Source organism: Quercus suber, unplaced genomic scaffold, assembly GCF_002906115.3.
Source record: "Quercus suber isolate HL8 unplaced genomic scaffold, Cork oak 2.0 scaffold_101, whole genome shotgun sequence".
NCBI classification, from domain to species: Eukaryota; Viridiplantae; Streptophyta; class Magnoliopsida; order Fagales; family Fagaceae; genus Quercus; species Quercus suber.
In genome coordinates, this window is record NW_027069566.1 from 1,002,840 (window position 1) to 1,021,271 (window position 18,432).

General features: G+C 33.8%; 2 protein-coding genes across 6 annotated transcripts; one reads left to right on the forward strand and one right to left on the reverse strand.

The window, feature by feature from the left end:
* The first annotated feature begins 1,665 nt into the window (after positions 1–1,665).
* Positions 1,666–4,498, forward strand: LOC112025757 (uncharacterized). Its single transcript, XM_024058442.2, has 4 exons — positions 1,666–1,915; positions 2,289–3,749; positions 3,863–3,998; positions 4,099–4,498. Exons 1-4 carry the CDS (start codon positions 1,849–1,851, stop codon positions 4,280–4,282), a joined length of 1,848 nt encoding a protein of 615 aa, XP_023914210.2. The 5' UTR covers positions 1,666–1,848; the 3' UTR covers positions 4,283–4,498.
* A 1,508-nt stretch (positions 4,499–6,006) lies between these two features.
* LOC112025782 (nuclear envelope-associated protein 2) lies at positions 6,007–11,550 on the reverse strand. 5 transcript variants are annotated; one of them, XM_024058470.2, is made up of 6 exons: positions 11,311–11,550; positions 10,095–10,451; positions 9,807–9,914; positions 7,212–7,673; positions 6,989–7,090; positions 6,007–6,456 (listed from the first exon to the last, which is right to left on the reverse strand). In XM_024058470.2, the coding sequence occupies exons 2-6, from the start codon at positions 10,338–10,340 to the stop codon at positions 6,289–6,291; spliced, it is 1,086 nt and encodes a 361-aa protein (XP_023914238.2). In that variant the 5' UTR covers positions 10,341–10,451; positions 11,311–11,550; the 3' UTR covers positions 6,007–6,288. The 5 variants fall into 5 exon arrangements, with proteins under 5 accessions (XP_023914238.2, XP_065630969.1, XP_023914242.2 ...); XM_065774897.1 differs by lacking the exon at positions 11,311–11,550 and adding an exon at positions 11,039–11,267; XM_024058474.2 differs by lacking the exon at positions 11,311–11,550 and adding an exon at positions 10,857–11,020.
* Between the last annotated feature and the right edge of the window lie 6,882 nt (positions 11,551–18,432).

Genomic DNA, 18,432 nt, shown 5'->3' on the forward strand with positions numbered 1-18,432 from the left:
TAAGGTCATGATAATGTCCATAAGCACGAGTAGATCTGTGATTTAACAGCGATGATTTGCCTTGTTATGGAATATTGTTTGTGTTGTACAAACTACAACTTATGTAATTCTTCCCGAACTCCATCTAAAACAAAAAATGAACTTATCAAAGAAGGAATGCGGAAAGTAATATGAATTTGAGGCCTAATACCCGGAACACCTTTTTCCACCTGCAAAGTTGATATTAATTAGTTCTTGTAATGGTTTTTGCTTAGCTAAGCCCAATTGACTTTGTTGTTCTCTTTAACATTATCCAACCAACTTCAAATCCTTGTCCTTTTAGGTTAGACCAAAGGGTGCCCCACTACTGTCATCCTTCTAGACTAATCTCGTTATGCGTGTTTGAAAATTCATGGGGATTTTTTAATGATTGATTATTAAATTATTGTTAAAAATATTATATTTATGAGTGTCTTTAAAATAATTATTAATAAATTATACTAAAAAAAATTTCAACACCATTTTCATGAAAAATATAAAAAATTATCAGAAAAATTAATTGCCTAATGTGTGCTTGAAAATTCATTGTGATTCTTTAATGATTGATGATTGAGCTTAAAAAAAAAAGATCTGATTAACGGCTGTCCTACATTTGTTAATACATTATTGCTAAAATGGTTATGTTTATGGGTGTCCTTAAAGTAATTGTTAATAAATTATATTAAGAAAATTTTTAACACTACTTTCACGAAAACTATAAAGAACTGTCAGAAAAATTACTCCAATTGACTTATCATTTTTCCATATAATGTTTTTAAAAATAGTTTCTAAACCAATACTCTAAAGACATTTATTAACATTTTCTTTATTAAAAAAGTTTTAATATAGGAAATAGAAAAAGTTGTCGAGTATTAACTATTTTTTTTTCTCATAAAAACATTACTAAATACCCTTGAACATCCATTAACTTTTACCTAAAAAAATAACTTGGACAAAAGTTCCATCATACCTAAAAAAGAGTACGAGTTTGAAAAGTTATACATAAGCTAAATAAACTAAATAAGTTGAAAATAAGCTGAGGCGTATGAGTTAAGCCAACTTTTGTGTTATCAGAAATTTCCTTTGTCAATCTGTAGATCCATAAAGATAAGGCAATAAATTCTTTGCAATAATATAATCGTGCAAGGTTAATCCAATAGTTACTGCCTAAAGCTTTTGGGTCATCACTAAAATGTGATTTTTCTTTTTCCTTTTCTTGTTCAGAAATAGTAACTTCTAATATTCATTGTCTGATACTATACTGACAAATATAAGACAGACATAGAGAATATCTATGTGACGATGTGGGATTTTTTTTGGTTTAAAACTTTGATGTTCTTCCTTTTTTAAGATGCCTATATTATTACTAATCCCTGAAACCAAAACATGGCTAAAAGACAAGGCAATATGCAATATAACCCCTTACTGTAGTGGATGTGTTTGTACACGCATGTGCACATGGTTTGTCATTTGCCTAGTCAGGCTGCTTTAGATTTTGAGCTTATGGCTTTGGGAAAGATAAAGAAGCACAAAAAACATAGTTGGACTTGATTCTTTACACTGTAATATTATTAGACAGAATATTTCCAACCCATCCTTCATGACAAAGTAACATCTTTTCTTTGTCATTACAACATGGCCATCTTTCTTTTAACACTTTTATCCGTTCTCTCTTTTGACCTTTATCTACTATACTTTTTCTCTTTACTCTCTCTTAACGGCTTTTATTCCTCTTCTATGTGCATTGTCCTTAAAACACTGCCATTATATGCATCTCAACAAAAATCCAATTGGGTCTCTTTCTAGTACCCAGAAACACATCTCACTAATATGGCTAAAGGAGCATCAAAATGCCTCTTCATTCTCTTCCTGTCACTCTTTACTATATGCTCTTCTGGTAAGTAACTACTATTACTCAAAAACCAGTATTTCTTTCTTGCAGTTTGCTGTGGAAAAAATCCAAGAAACATAGGCCCATTTTCTATGACTTTTTTCTTTTTCTGAATTTGCTTTTGGTTTCTGAAATAAGTTAACAATTACTGGGGATTTGTTAAACTAGCTTACTGTACTAAGAACCCAGAGTTTGATCAAATAATTAGTAATCTCAATTTTGTTCAAATTAGCCTTTTGTGATGCTGCATATATATTATTATTCCTTCTGATTAATTTCTTGTTGCTATATTGGTTTATCAGTGTCAATTGCCTGCTTAAATTCACTATTAAGATGAATATCAGGTCATATTTTGAGTGTCTTATTTCCCTTTTTATAGGAACTCTAGTAGGTTTCTCCTGTAAAGCAAGAGCAACTGCAACTTCATCACCTACTAGAACTATATCATTCCTGAAGCAAAACAAGGTCACCTTGTCTCAGATTCGGGTTTTTGCAGCAGACCATAAGGTTTTGAATTCTCTATCTGACTCTGGTGTATCTGTTGATCTTTACTTAAGTAAATGTCTAGTTGGAAGTTCTGTTAATTCCAAGTCATCTGTTATTTCATGGCTGAAAACCCATGTTGTGAACTTTCTTCCACGTGTCAACATTCATAGCATCATAATTAGGGGTGGCAAAGACTATTCAGGACAAATTCCACTACCAGTGGTTTTGTCTGCCTTAAAATCAATCCATTCAGTCCTCTGTACCCTTCATCTAGAAAGTGAAGTAAGAGTCTCAGTAGCATTCCCATTGTCAATCTTAGAGAATTTGAATAGAGCATATGAACGAGACCTGCAAAGGATTTTTGGTTTTATCAAGAAGGTGAGGTCATATGTCATTGTTGAAGCTGGTATAGATGGACAATTAAGCATGGGAGAAGAGTTTGTTCAGTCTATGATTGAAAGAGTCACCCTTGCCAGTTCTTTTCTCCCTGATGTTCCAATGGTTGTAACAATTAAGAGCCCTGCTGTTCCTAGTGCAACTGAAGTAGCCCAATTCACTGATAAGGTCTCAAAGTTTTTAGAAAACAACACTCAGATTAGAGAACAGGTAGTTGGTTTATATGCAGAAGTATCATTCATGGAAGATTTTGCACAGAAGGAGCTCAAAAGGGAAGAGGAACAGATCTTTCTGTCTCACCGCAGGGAACTCCTAAGCAAAACCAACCTCAAAACAACTTTACAGGACACATTCCCACCAACTACAACCTTTCCCACAACTCCAATATCGACAACACCAGTCATCCCCACTCCAGATAATCCTCCAACCATTGTCACAGTTCCTACTACTAACCCTGTCACAATTACACCAAACAATCCTGGTGTTCCACCATTAACAGTTCCCTCCACCACACCTGTCACGGTACCACCAACAAATCCTCAATATCCACCTGTACCAGTCACCAATCCAGTAACAACTCCTAGCACAGTCCCAGTGTCACAACCAATAACTAATCCTGTAACAACTTATCCAGCCCCATCAGGAGCTGTTCCAGTCACTACCCCTGTCACAAACCCGGTAGCACCTCCTGTAACAACAAATGCTCCAGCAACTCCAGGACAAAGTTGGTGTATCGCCAAGAATGGAGCATTGGAGACAGCACTTCAATCAGCACTGGACTATGCATGTGGAATGGGAGGTGCAGACTGCTCACAAATCCAGCAGAGTGGCAGTTGTTACAATCCGAATACACTTCAAAACCATGCCTCATACGCATTCAACAGCTATTATCAAAAGAATCCAGTGCCAACTAGCTGTGACTTTGGAGGGGCAGCTGTGATAGTTAATTCAAATCCAAGTAAGATCATCAGTTCCATTGATCATTTGATCTTTTTGTTTCTTGTAAAACATTTTTGACATATGCTTCACAAAATGAAATCATATCTGAAACCAATTTGAATTTGTTAATAGGCACCGGTTCTTGCATTTTCCCATCATCATCAACATCATCATCACCAGCAGCAACAGCAACTCCAACACCAACGGTAACAACAACCCCAACACCAACACCAACAACATCATCACCACCAGATACAGGTGTATCAGGGTAATGTGTTATGTTCTCATGTTTATGGAAACTTTTCATTACTACTAACACTGGAAGAATAACCTTTTAGATGTTTCTGTTTTATTATCTCTACTTGCAGCTCTGGTACTCCACCCTCAGTGATGAATACAAGCAACCCAGCTTCCGGCACCACAGTTTTCGGGTTTGAAAACCCTCCTGCTGCAAACACAACAACGTCCTTTTCACATGGTTTACAGCCCATTATTGGCTGCATCATTTTGGCAACATCCTTTGTTACTGGAAAGATAGTTCTGGACATGTAGAGTTGCTACTTCTGCACAATGATGAATCTAGTGTTCAGAGTTCCGGGTTTTCACGCTGTGTACAAATCCATGTTTGCAGAAAAGGAATTAGAGGTTAGTTTAACAAGGCAGAACTAGAACACCTACATCCTGCTATAATATTCACTGGCCTGCATGATCTTACCTGGGATCCAAACATGTTTGCTGCTGAATCTCAAATTTCTAATTGAAACATAATCACATGTTCCATATATTCAGTCGATGATGCTGTGTACAAATCCATGTTTGCAGAAAAGGAATTAGAGGTTAGTTTAACAAGGCAGAACTAGAACACCTACATCCTGCTATAATATTCACTGGCCTGCATGATCTTACCTGGGATCCAAACATGTTTGCTGCTGAATCTCAAATTTCTAATTGAAACATAATCACATGTTCCATATATTCAGTCGATGAAGTAGGATGTATACTAGGAACTCTTGATCCTGTATATATGTTAGGATTTGTGGAGACTCTAGTTTTTGTGTGTAGGTGATTTTCAGACAAATTGAATAACCAAAGTGCTCTAAAAATTACTTGAGTCGTGTGGATCTAATTTAGTTTTTATTGTTTACAGTTAATTTCACTAGATCTAACAGCAGTTCATTCAAATTACTTTACGGATCAAGTGTGTCCACTGGTTAATAAATTTTTAAGATAAGGCCATGTTTCAACATTTTACAGAATTTAAATGGCTTGCAATTTACACATCAATAGGATATAAATGTTCGGTTTTAAATTTGGCCAATAGCATAGCATGGAAAGCTATCATTTAGATGGCAACATTTTGAAAGGAAAAATTTTCAAAGGAACCTAAAACTATTTTAGACCTTCTATTAGCTAGACTTGTATTCATCTTTGTGTAATATTGTTGAACAAATTAGAGCCCTTCAATTATTCTTGGGATGCAATGTGCCACAAGTTTTTATGCTAGCATAAACTTTTTTTTTTAATTGATAAGTTACATAGGCCTCCGCCTTAGTCTGTGTTTAGTGTTATATATTTTATTCACAACTAGTCTCAAGCCCAAAAAAGTAGAAGAATTGTGGTAAGTTAATAGTCAACATAAAATTTAATTACACTACTATGAATGATATTAAGTAAGCATCTAGAGTCTAGACTTCTAATGACTTTTGAACCCATGAGCCCATCCTTATCTTTTTTTTCTTTTCTTTTTCTTTTTTACAAAAGGAGCATATACAATTAGAGGATTTAATTGACTGCTTTTCATCAAATCAACTTTTCAATTTAGGAACAAGCCCACCTTTAAGATGTTATTTCATTTCCACGTGTTGTTAGGCATAACAATCTATCAAAAACTAGTGTAGAAGGAATTAATGAACATAACACAAATTAGTCAAGAAGGACATCATAGTTGCCCAAGACAAAATGATATAAAGTAAAAAACCAAATCAGTGTGAGCCATGTGCACTGACTGTTTTTAAGAAAATTTCTCCGGTCTCTCATCCATCGGATGCCAATCATTCTAATGAAATATTTTGACTTTTGGCAATAAAATGATCCATGAAACTCATCATCAATTGAAGCTCCAACAGATTTGAGATTCCATTACCCGACATAATCCACCATTGTCAAAATTAAGCAAATTGTTTAATTGTTGACATTTTAAAAAACAAGAATTCAACCACCCTGCAAGAACTGGCCAGAATTGCAAGCAGTCAGTCATTATCATGCTTGGCAGCTAATGAACCACTAAAAGAAAAACTAATATAGCATGTCTAGTCAGAGTACATGATGAATCCCTCAAATATGACAATGCCATACATAGATTCAATTCATGGCACAACTAATTCAACACAAAAGAAACACTGCAAAAAAGGCATATTCTCAGCTAAAACTACATAAGAAAGAGAAACTCTACAATGCGCATTTCTACAACGAAAATGTCCTCTGCAACTTTCCCTAAACTTCACAGCTACAAAAGGTATCGGATCCTTTATACACACGAACTAGATAACACATTGCTTTCATCTCTTTGAAAAGACCACCAAGATCACCATTGACATGGAAACAACGATCTTGAAGCCAGAAGATTCCCAGAAATTTTGTTTTTCAGCACCCATAGCTGCACTTTGTTGTTTTGCTGCCAACTGATCTCTGAGTTCTTTTAGGGCTTTGTCCCTTCGCTCTCCCATCTGTTGATGTAAGAAGTAGACATTGGTGATTGAATTGGATATGTGAGCAAGCCAAGAGGACTAGGAAAGGAATACGGGAATCTCAAATTTATGAAGTGACCATTATTTATGAAGTTTGAGCAGGTTGAGCGTTTTTAAGTTACTCAAATTTATGGAAGTGACCATTATTTATGAAGTTCAAGTAGGTTGAATGTTTTTAAATTACTCAAAACTAGATATTAATGAGCTGGCCTATTGAAAGTGGTCTCTATCATCAGGGTAAAATAAGGCTGTTGCATTCCACCATGGGCCTCTCTACAAGGAATAGCATATCAGAGGCCACTTAAACCATAATGGGGTGGACCATTTAGTTGACTAGGACCTGACCTGAGTAGCTCATTGTTAGAATTAGAAAAGGGAAGCCACCCTAAAATGGGTGTGGTTCATCTTGTTGATGGGAAACCTATGTTTTCTGTAAACAGGCACAAAATTAACTTGCATGCATAAGGTTTGTGATTGACAAACCATAGAATGATGAAGAGTTAAACATTACCCTTTGGAGCTTTCGGGTCTGGGAACGAGATTCCTGGAGGCAGAATTCTAATTTCAACACCCTCTTTTTCAGTTCCTGGTCAGCTCGACGTTGCTTCTCTAACTGTTTTTCAAAACAGGTTTAATTGCATAAACAAACAAGAAATGTTAACCTTAAAGAAGTGTAGCACTAAGATTGTGAACAAATGAACAAGTATTATAGAGGCAACTGAAGGCGAATGTACCTGTGACTCCAATTCCTTGGTCTTGTGTTTCCAGTGAGCAGACATTATCTTGATTTCATCCTTCAGTTTTGCTATTTCTTCATCCTTAACAACCAAAAGCTTATTAATTTTATCAAAATTCTTGGGAGATACTTCATCTAATAATTTCCTCAGTTCACAATCCTTGCTTGCTCCAGCTTTCGAAATAGCTTGCATAATATCATGTTCAATTCTGAAAACATCATCTTTAAGTTGCTTTTGGGAAGATTCCCTTGCTTGAAGATCCCTCTGCAGACTATCTAATTGATCTCCTAACCTACTTATACGATCCTCATGTGCTTTTAGTGAACTATTCTTCTCATCTAATTCCTTTATAAGTGCTAAACACTGGAGCTGTGCTGATTGAGCTGATTCAGCACTTGCATCTGCAGTTGCTCGAGTGGCTGAAAGCTGAGATCTAAGATCATCCAAGTCCTTAAGGTACTGTCCCATTAAAAACTTACAATTAGGATTATTGAATCACAAATAATGGGAGACAACCAAGATCAAACTAGAATACATAATGAATTGAATATGATTATATTGCAAGCAATAACTGTTGCTAAAGATATTTAAATATAATTAATGAAATTGCATAATAATTGAATAAATAAATACTAACATAACTGGATCATTAGAAAATAAATGCCCTTAAATATGCTCGGCAATACAACAAACCAATTGGCAGATAAGATCCCAAAACCTTTGTAAGAACTTATTAAGTGGAAGACATCTAGTTTTAAATATTTGCCAAATTTGTTCAAGTTACAGGATGAAATATGACATGAAATGTGCCTGATCAGAAAATGCTAAATAATTTTGGTAGCAACTAGGACAAGGTTTTCACATAAAGATATATTTTTCACTTCCACTACAAAAAGCTTAGCCTTTTTTTATTATTATTCAATAATAAAAATCCTAGCCAGTTTTGTCACAACCATGTAGCCAGTCCACATTCAACTTGAAGTCATAACATAAAAAGGAGTGCTACGTCCACAATATTTTCACAACAAACCATAGGTGGTAAGTAGTTATTGGTTCTAATTTGAATTTACAACTTAAATTACATTTTTGCCGACCTATAATAACCAATAACAACCCACTACTTAAAATTTGTTGTGAAAATGTTATGGACATAGCATTTCTCTAACATAAATCATATCTAAATAAGAGTGGATGCCTAGAAGGATTCAAAACATAAGGCTCTTTTGTTGCAAATTAAACCATTTCCTGAAAAACATAAAAAGTGATACATAACTTGTTCAAACACAAAGACTAATAAAAATCATTACATCATTCATTTATGAATTATGACTTTTACCGTTTACTAGCCTTTCAGTAGCATTACTTAATTTAGGGTTTGAAATGCAGAAACTTCTCTGGTGCTCATTAAATAATAATACTTTTAGCTTTTCTATTTAGGCCACACCATGGCATAACATTACACATTTATATAGCACACTTTAATAATTATGTAATAAATAACAGAGAATGTTTAACACACATCCATAACGTAATAATTTCAGTTGTTAAAACTGCTGCATAACCCGTAAGTTTTTCAATTTCAAAAGGCTAAAGTTCATATGAACTTTTTCTCCAAGGGCTTGCTCAGTTATAGCAATATTCCAAATGAAGGGCAGAATTTGATCTTTTTTTACTTAAGAAACAATGCTAATTTATCAAGTGAGTTGCAGACAAATGCTAGTAATTTTTGCTTTGATAAATTCCAAAATTAATAACCAATGTCAGATAAATTCATTATCCACAATTTGCTCGGCAGAAACAATGTAACATGCAGGGGGAAATGGCAAATATATTTAGTATGAAACCATCACCACTACTTTGTTGCTTCAACTTTTATAGAAAGTAGGTGGCTGTGAAAAGGTTATATCTAGAATTCAATACACGTCTTCGTGGAAAATCAAACATAGCCATGAAAGCAAATAGACAAGCAAATGATTGACTGTCAACTTTATAAGGGTGGGTTAAACTAGTTTCATTAAATTTCAGTCTGCTTATCTATACAAGTTTTCATTAAGAAATGGGTCTCCAGCACATGTATCACCAAAGTGTCACATTCATAATTCAAATTTGAATTTAAAAAAATAATTATGATGAGTCTGAAGTTTGATTTATGAAATTTCCTCATTTTCCTTATGTTCACATCTATATCTGATCCATACAGACAAAAACGTCTTAAATCATCCCAGCTAGTAGCTACAGATAAAGGAAAACAGTAATATAAAATCAAAACACTTTGGTGACTTGGTCACCTTTCCTCCAATGGGCTCCGCCACAAAAACAAACAGGAAAATAATCAAAAAGCATCCCAAATAGATGCGCATAAAGAAGTGGGGTTTATGTGATTAATTCAAAGCAGAAAAATAGTAAAAACCAAATAAATAATGCACAAGATCAACTCAAGCAAGAAAAGCAAAAATGACCATAATTAGTGAATGATGACCTAAGTTCAAGGCATCCACCAAAAAGCTAAATCATTTTAAATCAACTAATAACAAAATTGAAAAGTTAATAAAAGAAGAAACAAAATTAAAAAGAATAGTATATGAGTGGGACCTTCTCAGCAGTAGTTGCTGAAGCTTGTAGCTGTGCATTCCTCTCTTCCAATCTCTTCTGTAATGTACCAATCTCTTCCTCCATGTTCCTAGCTTTTGTCTCAGCTTCCTATTGAAACAAACCCACCAAACAAAAATCACTCAATCCCAACAAAACAACTTCAAACCCCATATGACCCCACTTAGCAAAAAACTACCAAAAAGAGTAATGATTATTGACTCTCAAAGTTCCAAACCATTATCATATACAAAGCTAACAAAAAGAACCGAGAGTTACAAAATCACATGCCTGTCTTGTTAGAGATTCTTTAACATATGATTGCTCCTGAGATGCCAACCGGCTCCGAACCTCCTTCAACTCCACCGCCAATGACACCACGTTCCGCCGGAAACTCTGCTTCTTCTCATTCAAGTCCTTTAACAAAGGATCAATATCTCTAGCTGATGCAGCTGATGACAAAAGCGGCAACGATGATGACACCACCGCCGCCTCCGCCGCCGCCACAGACGAAGATGGTTTCTCCACAATTGACATGAGAATTATAAGCTCTTTTTCAACAAGCTGTGACTGTGTCTGTGACTTTTTGTTGCGAAAGATCTGGTGTTGTGAGCATGCACTGAATCAAGTCTATGGCCCTTCACACCTCTGCATGTGAAAATATTAGTTGTGCATTAAATTTTGAGAGGTCTCCAAGAAATGGGTATTTAAAAAATTCAAAGAGAAATAAATGAAAGCTTAAAGAAGCGGTAACTTGGAAAGTACTGAAAAGGATTTGACAAAGTTTATGTACAAAATTCAAATTTAAAGTCAATTCAAAGTGATTTTCATTTTCATTTTCAAAACTATTGTATCATTTTCTCCTGGAAAACTAGCCTAATAAAATTTCAATCACCCATTTTCTTGAGAAAATCTCATCCAAAAAAAAACTAAATAAATAATAAATAAAGGTCACCAATTTTTTCTGGCACATATAATAAACACATACATGCAGAGCTCCACCTCAACCTTTATTGAGAGAGAAACAAATAGAAATGTTAGAGAGAGACTCACTCCAAACTCCAAAGGCCTGTCAACCTCACCTAATAACTTGTAGTTAGAAAGACAACAACAACAAAGGCACAAGCTTTTAGAGAAAGAAAAAGACACTGAACTAAATGGGTAATCTCAGATTTGAAATTAACCAAAAAGAAAAAAAAAAAAATTCAAACTTTGAAGCTGATATAAAAACTAACCCTCCTCTGCAAATTTTCTCAGGAAATTTTTAACTCCAAGAAAAAGATTTAAAAAGCTGATCTTAAGACCAAAACATAAGAAAACGTCGTCTCTGTCTCTTTTACGTTACCACTCCTTCACATGAAGGACACCATGATTTCACAAGCAACATGTTGCTTAACAAAACCAACCACCTTAATTAATTAAAAAAAAAAAATCAATCAATCAAAATAAACACACACAGAGACTGTGTGTGTGTGTGTGTGTGTGAGAGAGAGAGAGAGAGAAATACCAGATTTTGAGCAGAACCCATTTCTAGAAACATCATTCAGAGCCAGAAAATGACTTGAGCTTATCTAGATTCTCTCTGTCTTCAAATTTTCAACTACTTCTTCTTCTTCTAGCTGTTTGTTGAGGTTGACAAAAACGCTAAAATAACGATAGTCTGATAGTCATATAATCAAAAGGCGCAGATTCAGGCTCTCATGCTTCTCATCACACGATCCAGAAATGGAAAGGCCAATCACCAGTAGACTAGTAGTTGTCTCCCATTTGTATTTCTAATACTACTATTTACCAACTAATATTACTCACACACCGTTAATTTTGGTGTTTTATTTATTAAATATTTATTATTAATTATAAAAATTAAAAACTCAGTTTTTAATTTTGCTATTATTTTGTTTATTTTTATTATTATTTATAGTTTAATTGCACATTTTAATACTGATTATAAGCCTCGTAATACTATTTTAACTAATTTTTATCACTTATTTAAAATAATTTTAATAAAAAAAATTTAATTTTAATTTTAATAAAAAAAATTTAATTTTAATAAAATGAACGTGCGTTTGAATACTGCTTAATTATAAAAATTAAAAACTGAGTTTTTATTTATTTTTTGGTCTAATTATTATTTAAGTGTATCTAGTTTTGTCTTTAGTGTGAGTGTCCCCTGTGTTTAAGCGACATGTCTTTCCTCGGAGACAGCGAGGTTTTAGGTTCGGAGTGTCCGAGTCTTGGGTTTGTGAGTCTGACAACTTCCGAGGCTATTTTGGATTTTGATTCGTTTTGAGTCTCAGCGCGGCAAATCCAAATTTTGGGGGTTGGCCAATGGGGTTTGGACGCGTGGTTGAGTGGTAACCGTACGACTTTATATTTTGGGACCATAGTGGCGGGATTTGATTGATTGGGTTGAGGCTCGGATTCTGTGATGGGCCTTTGATTTAGTGCCTTGTTTTTTGTTACCTTTTTGGGCTTTGTTTGTTTTTGAGAGAATTTTAGTTGAGAGAGAACGCAGAAAAGAGAGAGCCAAGAAACTTACCCATCCTCCACGGCGAGACCATCCACACACCGACGATCCACACACCGACGAGCTCCAAGCTCCGATCCACACCAAGCACCGCGTTGCCTTCGATCGCCTCCGCTCGAGCTCGCTTTGCCGCGTGATCTCGCCTCCGCTCGAGCTCACCTCTGCCGGCGACCCACGAACCCAAAGCCCAAATTGTTCGACCCAAACCCAGGCGTTCGATCCATTGCCTTCGACCTTCGACCTACGACCCAGACCTTCAACCCAGACCGGGGATGGCCGCAGTGGCTGTGGTGGAGGTTGTTGGTGTCGGCGGTAGAGGGTAGGACCGATTATACCGGCCCGATTCCCAGTGGAGATGAAGGACGGCGATGGCGAGATGGGTGGGAAAGTTTTGTTTGTTTTGTTTGTTTGTTGTCGTCGCCGGAATTAATCTTAGGAGACCCATCTTAGTTTTGTTTGTTTAAAGTTTGATTGTTGTTGTTGTCGCCGGAATTAATTTGTTGTTGTTGTTGTTGCGTTGTTGTTGCCGGAATCAATTTGTTGTTGTTGTTGTTGTGTTGTTGTTGCCGGAATCAATGTGAAAAAATGGTAGGAAAATAGCATTTTCCTAATAGAACCAACACATAAACTCTATTTTCCACAACAATTTTCATAATTCAACCAAACACTTAAAAATATTTTCCTTTTCCGAAAAATAGTATTTCCGAAAAATACATATTTTCCGGAAAACGTTTTACACGAAACAAACACAGCCTTATTATTACAATGGAATGAAAAGAAGGATTTGAACCATCTTTGTTTTTATTAGGAACATAAAGAGATGTAAATCGAGTTATAAGGCTTTTTGGTATGTAAAAATATTGTGCTATTTTCAATTTGACTCTTGATAAGTTGTAAAATAAATTACTAAAAAGATTATTAAAATTGCTAAAATTGTTGAGTTATTAAGCAATTGGAAGAGGAAAAAAAATTGATAAAGAGCATAATCAAGAAATTAGCATGGTTCAACCAAACGGCTTTTATCTACTACAACAAACTTAATATATAGTTTATATATTAGAGAATCCTAAAATATCTTAAGATTAGTTTGCTCACTCTATAAGTACGTGAACCTACAATAAGTTTGGACATCTCTAGCATGAATATTTGTAAAGTTATCAAGTTTGTCCTTTCATCTATTTTTGTTAACTTCATTTAAGGTCGTACCAATTTTTTAACATATCATATCATCACTTCACGACTAAATTGATTATTTATTAATGCTTTTAATGACTAAATTGCAAATTTATAAGTTTGAGTGAAGGAAATAGAAATTAAACTAAACTTTAAGGATCCAATACGTATTTTAACCAAGTAATTTTGAATGAGAATTTTTTTACAAATGTTAATATATTTCATGATATTGATGGTTAGATGTATTTATTAATATGTGGTGGTATAACAAAACGATTTTTATTGTAATATATTCATATTGGCATGACAACTTAGTGTATAATAATTCCACTGTATATATATTGAATTGTAAAAATTTAGCAGGAAAGTAATTAATAAGATTACCACTTCAATTACTTTTTTAATGAAAACAATGTTATGATATTTATTAGTGGATGACTACAAGTTGCTTAAAATCATTACAACTATATGACTAGGATGTCAACTTGTCAAGTCATTATCAATTGTCAATTTGTCATCCTCCTATTGGATCAAATTTGAAAGCCGTTGAGTGGACAAAATTAGAAGATAGAATAAAACAAATGTTATTTTAAATGCACATACATACCTAACAATTTCATTTGCTTTGGTTTAATTGACAAAGGAAAAGAGCCGCTAGAATATTAGAGGAGGAAACGAAGCATGCATGTTCTTCTTTCAATTTTCAAAGAAGAAAATAAGTATACATACGTAGAATTTGTGTTAGCACTTAGCACCATTTTTTTAAAATAATTCAATAATTATACTAAATAGAGAAGGAAATATCTGTATTAAAAATATTAAGAAGTGTTAGCAACTTTTTATTCATTAATCTTTCTTAGGTTAGGATTATATGTTGGAATTAGCTAATTGGTGGATTTAGATTACATATATATGTCAGAACTCAGAAGGCAAAGTAATGGCTAAAATGTCAGAGAAGATCTTGAAGCCTCCATCAGTTGAGATTTTAGAGCTGTTGACAGCAGGGCAACAAGTTTTCACCAAGCAGTCCTTGAGGGGGACGTTGAGTCTGTCATTAAGTCTGCATAATGGTGGTATGGAATTTTCGCAAAGTGATCACATTATAAAAGTCATTTTGTCTTATAGAAACTCTTTTCAGAGTTTATCCTTTTCTCATGTTGTTAGACAAAGTAATGTCGTAACTTATGCCTTAATCCAGAGAGCAAGACTTTTTTTTCATCTTCAAGCTTGGATGGAGTTTGTTCCTCCTTATGTATTTTCTATTTTAATTAGGGACTTTCCCAATTCATGATTAATAAAGTAGCATATCCTTTCTTCTCAAAAAAAAAAGATTACATATATATAGTACTAGCAATTAAAAAAAAAGATGTTACGTTTACAACAATTTTACAATATTTTTACAACAAATCATAGATGATTAATTGTTATTGGTTCAAATTTGAAATTAACACTAAGATTACTTTTTTGCCCCAACAATAATAACCAGTAACAACTTGCTACTTAAGATTTGTTGTAAAAATATTATAGACATATCATTTCTCTTAAAAAAATCACGTATATAGTACCATACAAAATGTAGGCATTAATTAAGCACTAATATCTCACAAATAAAAATGAACCATGAGTTTTTAACATACTAGTACAATTTTTTTTTTTTTTTGGTAAACAAAGTAAAAGGTCTACATACATTTATTATTAGGTGTTCATGCAGTGTTATTGTTCTGCATGCCCTCAACAACTAGTCACAGCTCACAAGCTAATTAAACTCAATTTCTTTAACTAATTAATAAGCCCTTATTGTCAGAGATTTGTGGTTAGGGTGTCGTTATCAAATAGTAGAAAACTAAGACCATCTCTATTAATTCCATAGACTATGGACTATGTATCTGCAGATGCCCAATTTCTTTGCTAATCCATGCACATGCTGCTACGCGGAATAATATATGAAAAACTTCGTCATTGTTGACTTTGCTTTATAAATTCATCCACATGAATTCAAGAATTAATGTGTGACCAGCCTGTACGCTCAATATTATTATATGAGAAACTCAAGCTTTTTTTTTTGGAGAGAGAGAGAGTTTTAACCTATGATATCTGCACCTGATGATAGTTTTTTATCATCAATCCAAAACACTAATCGATTTTTAGTGTAGACAGGAATTAAACCTCAAATCTCGTATTTAGCAAAAAAAAAATCTATTAAACTTTTTCTACTTTTTTTTAATTATAATTTGAGTCAACTGTTTTCTTCTTGACATAATCAATTGGTGTTAGTGGGTGATACACATGGGCCAATACTCGAATTCTCAATTAGTCTATTTTATATCAAATATGGGTTGGTATAAGTCCTTTGTTAAAATTACATTTTTATATTGGGATTCACGCAATACTCTTCTCATAATGTCATCTTTTATGGTGTCCTACTCCTATATGTACGTGTGTGTGTGTGTGTGTGTGTGTGTGTGTGTGTGTGTGTGTGTGTGTGTGTGTGTGTGTGGTGTGTGTGTGTGGGGGGGGGGGGGGGGGGGGCTCGTATCCACTTTCTCTCACCCCTGCTTACTGATTATCTCCAAAAAAAATTGTTCTATATATAACTTTTAATTAAAATGCACAATTGGTAAAAAAAAAAATTGTCACTTAGTAAGAAATTTGGATTTGACTTCCACTTACACCAAAAACTAATTAGAGTCTTGGCTTAGTGATAAAAAGCAATTATCATAAAACAAATTTCATATATTGAATTTTATTTATAAAAAGAATTAGTATTTTGAAAAATCTATCTTTCAATTATATATCCTTAAATACTGTAAGGACCTGATTTGGATTCCTAGCCCAAAAGATAGATGGACTTAGGCCCAATAAGCCCAAAACAATGAATTTGTAGAGAATGAGTTGAAAAACTGGGTTTTAATGAATCAAGCAACAAGTAAAATAGATCTCTATGACAAAGGAATGAAGATAACAAATTTACACTAAGGAAAGACGTCCTCGGCAATGTCCGAGGAGATTGGTTCTTATATATTTCTTTCAAAGTTTGATTACTAGTTTGATTCCTAATTGCTATAGTGTTTTTCATCTTAATTTTCTGATCCCCTCCTCTCTAGGGGTCCCTTACATTATATACCTCTCTTTTAATGATCTTAGCCCTCCATTTGTTGATCATCCAAGTCACTACTTGAGTGTTTGTCTTATCGAACACCCTTTCTAGCCCTCTGTGAGTTAGGATTGCCAAGGCAACACTGTTCAGGGGTCTTCTCCACATAAATGCGGTCAAAAAGTTAGCTGTAGAACATTCAATATGGTGGCAGTAGCTTTTCTTTAGATATTTCTGAGCTTTCATCCCCCTTGTATGCTTACAATACACGTTCCTATCAGTAAAGCATCCTAGAATGTCGCTTAGAATGATAGAATATATATTTGATCTGTGCTTTAGCCATCCGAAGAGATAGCCCTTCTCGGACCACATTCCCTAGCTTTTGTGCTTGCATATTACTCATGGGATTCTAAACTTAACATCTTCACTACTGTTTACTCAACCTCGGACCAATCAACGTCCTCGGCTAAGGCCGAAAGCCCAACATACAATTTTGGGTCATTATCCCTACAAATACTTATTATGTAAATCTACCATTCAATCCAAAAATCATATTAGCTAGTAGATTTTTGTTAGATTTTTAAAAAGTGTATATATATATATAACCCATAAATTTAAACCTTACTAATTTTAGAATTATTTTGATACATATTCAAAGGTAGAGCTAAGGGGGTTGAGGAGAGACAACTACCCCCTAACTCCTAAAAAACCTCATAAGTATTAGTTGTATATAGAACTCCTTAAATGCTTTGCCCGCTCTGATCTAAAGAAAAAAAATGAAAAGTAGTTCCTACTTAAAAAAGAAAAAAATTCTAACACTAAAAAAAGTGGAAAATTTACACAGCATGGAGGTATTCACAACACTTTATTTCACTTTTTAACCAAAACTAACATCACTTTTGTTTTAAAAAACTTTTATTTTCTCCTAAGATTTATAGCATTCACACTAGCTCGTGCAAAAATTTCTGTCTATTTTAGCATAAGAATCTACTTTTTCAATTTTACATATTCACTTTTCAAAACACCCCACGTTAGATTATCTAATTTACATTATATTTCATTAAAATATCAATTTTTGTTATTTTTTAAATTGTTTCTCTTTCTTTACACACAATAGCCACCATTCACTCTCTACCTCCATTCTTGAGATACATAAAGAAAGAATAAATAACTAAATATAAAATGAATAGTGTCAACGTAAATTTACATGGTTATTGTATACGCAGATTAATGTGGGTCAATTTTAAACAAAATTGTGTAAATTTTATACTTTTTTCTATTATACACGAACTGGTGTGAATGCTAGCATGTCACTTTTTACAACACTTTGGATATTTATCCCTATTTTTTTTTCTTTCTTATTTTGAAGAATTTCAATTGTTTGTGGCTCTACATCTACAACAAAGCATTTGTAGTGAGAAAAAAAAAAGGTTTGATATATAATTATCTAGCCATATAGATTTGGATTAATTCCTGCACTAATCAGACAACAATTAACCATATTAATGAACAAAGTTAGGAAAATGAAAAATCAGATTGCATGGCTTAAGTCTCTGAATATGAATAATTTGATGTGTCACACTGTCACTATATTATTAAAGTTACAAATACAAAGGTAGTTGAAAAGCAACTATCCTAACTAGGAAGAAATGGAAATGGAAGCATCAAAAAGAGAAAACATTGCATTACAAAAGTTAAATGGTAGTTGCATAGAACATACTTAATACACCATAAATAAGGCCACAATAGAAAAAGCTTCCCTCAGGGCAAGATTTGACTTCTTAAAGAGGACTAGATGATAATAAAAGTACAACATGAAACCAAGAGGCTTCAAT